Raw genomic sequence first — 9,951 nt, 5'->3', positions numbered from 1 at the left:
GTGAAAAGTGGACATGTCCGGGCAAAAGAGGACGTTTGGTCAGCCTAGTATCAAGAGAGCTAACAGTAGTTCCAGTAGTTAGTTAGGGCCCAGTGTTTCCACAGCAATGCTGTTGGGTCAGGACGGTGTTACAAGCAGTACGACACATCTCCTGTGGGCTGTGTGAAGTTGCTGGATATTGGCAGGAACTGGAGCACGGTGCTGTACACACTGATCCAGAGCATCCCAAACATGCTCCGCAGGTGACATGTCTGGTGAATATGAAGGCCATAGAAGAGCTGGAATGTTTTTAGCTTCTGGGAATTGTGCACAGCTCCTTGCAACATGGGGCCGTGCATTATCTTGCTGCAACATGAGGTCATGGCGGCAGCTGAGTGGCGTGACAATGTGTCTGACGATCTCGTCACGGTATCTCTGTGCATTCAAACTGCCATCAATAAAATGCACCTGTTTTTGTTGTCCGTAGCTAATGCCAGCCCATACCATAATCCCACTGCCACCATGAGGCTGTCTGTTTACGACATCAGCATTCCGTTCACCCTTAGGCGCCATCTGCCTAGTACAGTGTAAACTGGGATTCATCTGTAAAGAGAACTCTTCTCCAAAGTACCAGACGCCTTCTAACTTGAGCAGTTGCTCGCTGAAGTCGGGTACGAGTCGACAAACTGCTGACAGGTCAAGACCCTGGTGAGGACGATCTGCATGCAGATGAGCTCCCCTGAGACGGTTTCCGACAGTTTGTACAGAAGTTCTTCGATTTTGCAAGCCTATTGCATCAGCTGTTTGGGTGGCTGGTCTCAGACAATCTCCCAGGTGAAGACGCAGGATGTGGAGATCCTAAGGTTGTGAGGGCGTTAGGATGTACTGCCAAATTCTCAGAAACGATACTGGAGACGGCTCGTGACATGAACAGCTCTGGTGGACCTTCTTACAATCAGCATGCCAACGGCACGCTCGCACAAAACTCGCGACATCTGTGTCATTGTGTTGTGATCAAACTGCATATGTTAGAGTGGCCTTTTATTGTGACCATCCCAAGGCACACCTGGGTAGTAATAATGCTGTTTAATCACAGGTCAGGTGGACGGATTATCTTAGAGAAGTGCTAACACGGATTTTAAGAAATATGTGACCAAAATTTGAGAGAATGAAAAAAGTTGTAGATCTCGTTTGAAAAATGGGAGCAAAAACCAAAGTGTTGCGGTTAAATTTTTCAACATTCAAAGACGATGAAGTTGTTAATTCTTTCTTGAGGAGGGTACTAGACCTTTATCACAGCAGACATTTTGACCTGTCATAGTTGGAAAAGCTGAGGTGTTACTAATGACACCAACGATGGTTCTTTTCTCTTCAAGAGTCCCAGTGAGTGTGACAGTGAGCATGCATGAGATCCTGAAATCAAAACAGCTAAATGGAATTCAGCTGTCATTCATTTCATTTTTTACCAGTTTTTTCCTACTGTGACATGTCAAAATGTCTTCTGTGAAAAAGGCCTATTCCCCTGTATTCTGTACGGCCTTTCTTTTTTTTGGGGGGTGGGTCAAATATATCGTGTAGTAATGCAGTTGAAAGCTTGTTATGATGATGAGTCTCTCAGGTTTGCGTATTCAAATCCTGGTGGGAAGCTCAGACATCTGGGCTGCTGAACGGCACTACACATGCTGGAAAAATCAAACCCAAGTGGCAAACAATAGCGAACATGGATACTGTGAAAATAATATGAATAGTTTGGAGGTTTCAGCCAGATGAACTCGAGGTCACAGTCAATGTAGGTGAAGTAGACGCATGTGTGTGAAAGAAAAGAAATGTTTAGCGCCTGTGAACTAACACACAACAGATGTCCGATTTAAGAGGGCTTCCACATGTGTATATGTTTGTGTGTGTTCCTCGAGTTGATACGGATGTCAGCGGTGTCATCACCTCAGCCGACATTACCCAGCTGTCTCCGCGCCACACTCGCTGCAGCCGGCTCAGCGGCAGATCGCACGCTGAAAAGGAGGAATGAGTTAACAATTTTCAAACCGGGGCTGTGTGGAAAATGCGGTATGATGTATCTCCTCTAAAAGACAGGTGCTTTCCTCTGAGACCCTGAGTTGGGCTTCCCCTCTTTTCCACAACACTCCTGCAAACTGTTTCCAACTCCTGATTTATGGCTGCAGGTTTCTCCTCCCGCAGTAATACAGTTAGGCGCCAAACATGTTTCTACTTCTTGTTGATTCATGCTTTGCCAGATCACTTCAAAGACAAAAAAGTGGTTTAACAATCGTCTAATTTGTCTGAATCGTCTTCCTTTGTGTAATAGCATCAATCAAAGGGCTTTTTATGTTTACATACTGGCAAATCCAATTCTTGCTCCTTGGTTCCCAGGATCCCGGGTTCATGGTCACACCCTAAATTATTGGGAAACAGGTTAGACTGAAGATATCAAAGGCACAAGGGCTTGATTTATAGAAGCATCCCTTGGCTGCCTCAAGCATGTGTAGACTATAATTTTCTTGGACTCCAAAGATTATCTCTGTTTCAATTCCAGTTAATGATGTGGCAACTTGGTTGGGATTTTTTCCTAACTGGAATTTGACCTAAATGGGATATAATACAATAACTGTTTTTAGTGTATAATCACCTGAAAACAATCTGCTGAGATCACCATGTTGCACTGCCAGGTTCTACAGTAGCCCCAAACAGACAAACTTAACACGTCTGCCACCATAGTTAGAAGCCCCTCTGCGATAAGAGCATTGGAAAACATTGATTTTTTTTAACATAAAACTTCTGTATTCAGTGTTTTTACTGGTTTTAATCACCTGGTTTGTTTGGTTTGGAGCGGAGGAGAACTCTGCGGATATTGAACATCTGGATCTTAAGTTATCAGGGGAAAAAGGTGAGCGATCATTAGCAGGTTCTAGGCTAGCGGCCCGTCTCTAACGTGCCAAACGTTGTTGGAAAAACACTGCCATGTGACACAGAACTGCTTTATTAAGTGTTTTTACTGGTTTAAATCACTAGGCCTGTTTGTTTTGGAGAAGAATTGACCTCTGCAGATAATTTGGCTTCCAGTAAAAACTTCCAGGACATCTGCGTCAGGAATAAGCTGAACACACAATAAGTTATCAGAGGAAATAGATGAGCACATATTAGCAGGTGCTGGGGTGGCGGCCTTTCTGTGACATGCTGAGAACGTATTTTAACATGAAACTGCTTTATTTAGTGTTTGTACAGGTTTAAATCTCCTGTTCTATTTGTTTAGGAGAAGAAGAGACCTCTGGAGATAATTTGGCTTCTGTTAAAAACCTCCTGCACAAACAACACTTAAGGAATCCCAACTGAGAGAAGTTTCAGCTGGTTTCAATCTGCAATCCTCACCGATAGATGCCACTAAACCCCCCTGAATCTTACACACTGTTCCTTAAAAGCTCAGTTCAGACCAAAGATTCGAGAAGAGAGGAGTTGCAACAGGCAGCTACATGCAATGTGCCCTTCTAAAAACCTGCCGGTTCACACCAATGCAACTAGATGAAACGGTGTATCATCTCTATGCAACAACTCTCTGTACTTTTGTTCTGATTTCCAGCTTTTCAGGTTTATTTTGTGGCTGAATATAATTTATAGCTTCTTAAAATATGAATGATGATAGTGATAGTGAGATACTGGCTACAGCTGCATTTGTAGTAGTGATGAAACAGCGAAAAACAGAAGTGCAGCCTTTGTACTACTGTTTTTCCCTCTGTATTTTACTGAATTGTTTATTGTCATCTATTTTACCACCCTGAGTGATTTACATGGTTAACCACAGCTGCCATCACAGAGCCTGTTGTGCATTTTAAGTGTGGTTTCAACTTTTCAAACATTTCGACTCAATGAACATCTAAGTAGCATCTAAACGTGGTCTCGGTTAAACATTTGTGGCATGGAGTAGGTGTGCAGGAGTCACTTCTTCCCTTGACGTAGGCTGTTCTTTGATAGTCTTGCACCCACGTGATGTGCGTGTCATTATCTCCTCCAGCTTCCTGCAGTTAACATGCATAGTTTACAGCGACCTTTCTTTGTTTGTGTGTAGGATCCTGGAGCCTTCAGTTTGAATATGCCAGCAAAGTGTGCGTGCTTCGCAGCCTGTTGTGGCTTGGCCTGACCTTCTACCACATGCCAATGACGCCACAGCACGGTTACATCTACATCGGTGACGGGACCAAGAATTTGGACCTTCCCTTCATGATATAAAGAGACATCTTACACTTATTTCAAGCTATGAAATTCTCATGTCTATGTTCACATCAACCCTTAAAATGTACTCTGTGTAACATATTGCAGGACTTTTTGTTTATGTTGTCTTATAACAAATAAACTAAAGAGGTACAGTTATGTAGTTTGTGTCTACAAGCTTTTTGATCTGATGTATAAAAGCTAATCCTATACAGTAAACACACGCTGAGACACAGAAGTAAACACACACATTTTATTTGCACATCTGTGTTGCCTTGAGTTTACACAGTCAATATACCACCTACTTTGAAAACTGTGACACTGACCCAGTTGTTACTCACAGTCGCTCGTCAGCGAGTTCACTTCAAGGGCTTTTTGAAAACCAGCGGACAGGATAGATGGTTCTGGGTGGAGCCGAGCATTAAAAGGTTGAGCGCAGCTTCATAAACAAGAGGGAAGAATAAATACAGATGGATGAAGCTTTTAGGCCTTTTTCCCAGAGTGGGATGACAACCCAGCTGAAAGTGCGTCCTCAGATAGAAAGGTTCCGCCCACTCTTGTCCAGCTGCTGCACTGATACATCAGACTTCCTGTCCTTCAGTGTTTCACGTTTAAGGGTTTGACACCGTAACGCACATTGCTCTGGAGTACTGGGTGACCAACAGCCATGCGCTTCTTACACCACTTTAGTCCCTTTTTGTAGATGGGTTTCACGGAGTTAACGGACCAGCGAGTCAAGTATCTGTACAACAGAAAATGGTTGGTAGATCAATTGCACTGGCTCTGGTGTTAATAATAGATGATGATGAGAAACTTATTTAAGAAGACGCGTATGTATTACCTGTTAAGTTTTTGTTTGGGCTTCTTTGGGACGTGGCCCTCTGGAAGTTTGGGTCTGTGGTCGGGGAGCAGACCTGAAACACAGAGAAACAAAAGTCACAATTATGTACTTCATTTAAAGGTCCAACAGAAAGTTGTCATATTTGCTGTAACTGTCACTATATCCTGACAGTAATACATTAAACACATAACCTATGAAAAAAAAAATCATGTTTATTTACCTCCTCGTAGTACCTTTAATGGCATTTGCTAGAATCCACCGCACGTGAACGAAAGCAACCAATCAGAGCAGAGGTGTCTCTAACACAGCTTTCAATCCCTGTTCATGAACTGGTCAAACTGTTGAACGAGGCAGTGCTGATCAAATATGAATCAAGATTTTGTTACTGCGTCGCCTATTTTTTTTACCTCAGAAACATATTTTAGTAAACTGTTTAGCTGTAAAATGAGAACATTTGTGACCCAGCTGCCATATTTACAACAGTCAAACGAAAACCAGGCACTGCCCACTGGCCGTACCAAACGTTCTCACTTTACAGCTAAACAGTACACTAAAATGGGTTTCAAAAAAAAATCGGAGATGAGAAAACCCTCGGCTCTGACTGGTTGTTTAAGTTTGTGTGGTGAATTCTAGCCAATGCCAAGCGCAACAAGGAGGGACATGATTTTTTTCAGATTATCTGTCTCATGTACTGCTGTATGGACGTAGTGACAGTTTTAGCTAACAGGACAAAACGTTACTTTCATACAAGTTACCAACTGCAGCTTTAAGTTTCACACTAATCCAAGGAACTAGCACAGTTGAACCAACTCATCAACACGTTTACCAGCCTTATTGTCTGTTTTCTCACAGTTTAAGTGAAAGGGTAACAGTGAGCGCGTTTACATGCACACTAATAAACCGATCATTATCTGATTTCTGGAGTTACTTGATTATCAAGTGGTCATGTAAACAGCATAATCCGATAGGCTTTATCAGATAAAAGCCATTATCTGATTATGAGAAATCAGATAAACACATCTAGCTTTTTCCCCAATAGTCAGATTATTCGGTGCATGTATACCCTTTAATCTGGTTTCTTTCGGGTTTTGCTATTTTATACTCCCACTCCGCTACATTTTAGAGGGAAATATTGTACTTTCTACTCCACTACGTTAATCTGACAGTTTTTGTTTCCTTTCAGATAAAGATTTGACAGAAAATAATATATTTTTATATTCTCAGTGTTTAAATTGTCACTTTTATTTTATCTTACTTTTATGTTATGCACTTTGTGTGACAAGTTTATATACAATACACTTGTATATTGCACTTTGCAGTACTTTTACTCCGAATCTACCCAAAGTATGTAAAATTGGCTCCACATTGATAAACTACACATTAGAATGCTCTCACATGTATTTGTTAATGATAAAAACAAACAGTACTGTAAGAATATAAGCTGTCAGCATGATGAGTGCTTTATTTTGCAAATATATGACTTGCGTACTTTTCGAGGTTTTTCAAGGATATGAGTACCTACTGTAACAGGAAGTTTGAGTTTTATGTCATGTACTTGGGGAGAAATCCAACTGAAGGACTGAATCATGTAAACCAGGTTTTCTGATTATCAGATTATTGAAGTGCATGTAAACGCGTCAAATCGGATTATTACCATTACCTGATTATTACCAGTTATCTGATTATTGTGCGCATGTAACCGTGCTCAATGTCTTTAAAATCAACAGTGCTGAAACTATGTCAATTAACCAATTAAAGGACAACTGTTGACAGATTTGATAATCATACAAGCATTTCGGTCAATAATCAAGCAGAAATGCAACACATTTCCTGAGTCTTAAATGTAAGGATCGCAGCCCTGAAAAATCAGTTATACCCAGCATCATGACAGGCGGACAAAATTTAGTTACAGCACTTTGGTCTGCTATTAAAAAAACAAAAAAAAGTTGATTAATTCACCCTTTTTAAATGCCTGAATCAATATAATTAAAATGCAGAGGTGGAAATTATTAACTATTAAAAACACAAACAAGGGGCGTACAGTGACACTAACCTGCTCTGTGAGCCATCTGAACACAGATGGCAATTTTGCGATGCTCCTGTGGACAGAGACCAGTGACTCTCTTCGGCAACATCCCTCCATCTGACCTGATGAACTGACTAAGCAACAAGACATCCTGGGAATAAAAGAGAAAGAAAACCAGACACAATAAACAGCTGATACTTTCCATAACGTCAGGTCAGCACATGTTGGTGGAGGCATTTACCATGTAGTTATATTTGTGCTGCAGGTTCCATCTGTAGATGGGACACTTGGCTTCGGGGTTTGGAGGCTCTGGTGCTGCTGGAATGTCCAGTATTTTTCCTTCAACCTGACAGACAGTTAGTGAAATACAAAGTTATGGAAGGTTCCTTGTCAAGTTTATATTTACATGTGCAGTAAGAGAATGCATAATCCCTCTGTCCAACTACCCTAGCTAACTGTAACTGTTGGTCATAGAGCTGTGCCTCCGCATGTCATGCTGCTATGCTCTGTACTGCAATGATGTAATCTTGATGCTAAGATGACACCTTTGAAATGTCAATGATGTGTATAATTGCACATTTTGATAAGTACATTTCTCCAACTAGATAAAAAATACCAACTGCACACATACTACCCATTTTTATTTTGATGATGGATCACTGGTGATTTTCATGTATTGCACAGTGTTGTTGTTTTTGTTATTGAAACATCCACATTATAACAATATGGTATATTTTGCTCTATTTACCTTTTAATTTGTTTCTCTAGTCAACAGCCTCATATTGCGCAATACAAGTCAAAGCAATCAGGAATTTGAGAAATACAATAAATATACATATATATTTCTGCTCATCACTAGTTCAGAATTCAGTAAAATGCCACAATTAATAAAGTTTCATGTTTTATTTCATAGTGCTTAGAGGGATGCATGATATTCATTATTTTGCTGATATCCAATATGCCGTTATGTAACGATTTATTTGGCCAATACCGATATATCCACTTTTTCCCCCTCATAATTTTATCGATCGACAAGTCTCTTCTGTGGTACAATTAACATCATATTATGCATACATATCGTGATGGCCCACCAGCAGATGGAGACATGAAATACAATACTTTTTAGTGTATGTAATATTAATTAATTGTGTAAATTAAGAAAAAGCATGTTGGCCGATTTAAACACGATACTGGTGACGTGTTGATATTATCGTGCATCTCTAAGTGCTTAAACATCAGAACACTGTGTACTTAACCCAGATAAAACTGGTAAAGGGCTTTATATATCTACCAACGAAAAAAAAACTCCAAAAGATAGAATACATGTACGTTATAATTATCAGTTTCACATCAGAGTATGGTGTCACTTACCGTTGTTGTTTTACCCTCCTTCGTCACCACCACTGTGAAACAGACATAAAATGATGTTAGGCCTTCATCATAAATGTAATACCTATTTTTCCTTACTGCCTTTTTAATGTTTGTACATTTTGAGCTGATGTGACATCTGATACAATCATTAGCCTACTTACAATGAGCTTGACAACAAGGGAACAACAGTGTTAACAATGATTTTGACTCAAAGTGTGATTAAGTGAGGCTAACTTTGAGTTATTAAGTGTCATATACATTTGTTTAGTATGAAATATAACCAAAGAGTCTATTCAGCAGTGTATGAATATTTAAAAACATGAACAGCAGATTTAAGGACATTTAAAGTCAGGAGCAGGAGGCATCAAATACATTTAGTTACACGACAAGATGTCAAGAGGGAAGACAGCCTCAATGGACATATATCTTCTACTAACAGCTGAATTTAACGTTAGTTTTTCACGATGGTTGCTGCTCTTCCGATAAAGCAAGTCGGTATTTATTTGGAGCTGAACGCAGGTCTTTCTGAAGTGAAATATCTCTGCTGACATTCCTTCAATCACTGTTATTGTATTTACGCTAACATGCTAAGCTAACGTTAGCTAACGTCAACATGTTTTCTTTTTCAAAACACATTATTATTACAAATAACAATAACATATATACTGCCACCATCACATATAACATATCTATTAGAAAAACGTAACAGTAAGCAAACTAGATAAAATACGACATTACAGGAGACTTGATGATGAACGTTAGCTAGCTAGCATTGGTGGGCTAAAACGTTAGCTAGCTAACACTGATGCTAACATCTTAGCCGTTACAGATAATGCTCACCTTGGCGGATCCCTCGGCTCTGAATAGTTAAAGCTGATAGCTGGGGAACATTTATCCTCTGTTGAAGCGTCACCTTGGAGGCTGTGGCACCTAGGTTTAAGCCTGCAAACGAGGTCCACACAGACCTCAACATACAGCGAGCTGCCATGTTTGATTCCTGACCTTCGCCTTCTTCGCTTCCTGTTTGGTAATCTCGCGAGAATAAACACAGCGACACCCCCGGTGAGGAGCTCTTACTACAGTCTATGGTGAAGACCAATAGAAGTCTCATTCCAACAGAAAGTAGGTTACACAACTGCACAAATCAACTTAAATTGCCCTCATGTTTGTGTGTGACATGTGTTTGTGGCTTGATAAAAAATAAAAATGGCTGCATGGCCGACAGGAAATTCCACTTCAAATAGTCCTCAGATAAATATATTTATAACTAGGCTTTTTGATCCTTTATCAAAAGCTCAGCCTCAAAGGACATATTATGAGCCAAGATCTAGCCTAAATCTAATTAATCTACAATGAGCCACAAACAAATAGCAGCACAAAATCAAATATAATTAAACACAAGGGGGAAAGCAATGAACACATGGCATGTTGAATAATATCTATCCTATCTCCACCAAAGGGAGAACTCCCAGGAAAAGGTGAAAGTAACATCAAGATCACAGAGTTTAAAATC

The 9,951-nt window shown here is 40.2% G+C and overlaps 2 protein-coding genes across 3 annotated transcripts in view; one reads left to right on the top strand and one right to left on the bottom strand.

The window, feature by feature from the left end:
* Positions 1-4,357, top strand: part of rsph9 (radial spoke head component 9) — a 10,485-nt gene extending 6,128 nt beyond the window's left edge. For both annotated transcript variants that reach the window (XM_050058725.1, XM_050058724.1), the window contains one exon: positions 4,058-4,357. In XM_050058725.1, the coding sequence (XP_049914682.1) occupies positions 4,058-4,218 (161 nt within the window). In that variant the 3' untranslated portion in view covers positions 4,219-4,357. The remainder of the gene's footprint in view (positions 1-4,057) is intronic.
* Positions 4,358-4,439: 82 nt separating this feature from the next.
* mrps18a (mitochondrial ribosomal protein S18A) lies at positions 4,440-9,470 on the bottom strand. The gene is made up of 6 exons (XM_050058726.1): positions 9,279-9,470; positions 8,439-8,470; positions 7,309-7,413; positions 7,095-7,218; positions 5,042-5,114; positions 4,440-4,942 (listed from the first exon to the last, which is right to left on the bottom strand). Exons 1-6 carry the CDS (start codon positions 9,424-9,426, stop codon positions 4,798-4,800), a joined length of 627 nt encoding a protein of 208 aa, XP_049914683.1. The 5' UTR covers positions 9,427-9,470; the 3' UTR covers positions 4,440-4,797.
* Positions 9,471-9,951: the final 481 nt, after the last annotated feature.

Source organism: Epinephelus moara, chromosome 12 (genome assembly GCF_006386435.1).
Source record: "Epinephelus moara isolate mb chromosome 12, YSFRI_EMoa_1.0, whole genome shotgun sequence".
Taxonomy (NCBI): domain Eukaryota; kingdom Metazoa; phylum Chordata; class Actinopteri; order Perciformes; family Serranidae; genus Epinephelus; species Epinephelus moara.
Note: the sequence above shows the minus strand (reverse complement) of the source record. Positions and strands in the feature narration are given on the sequence as shown.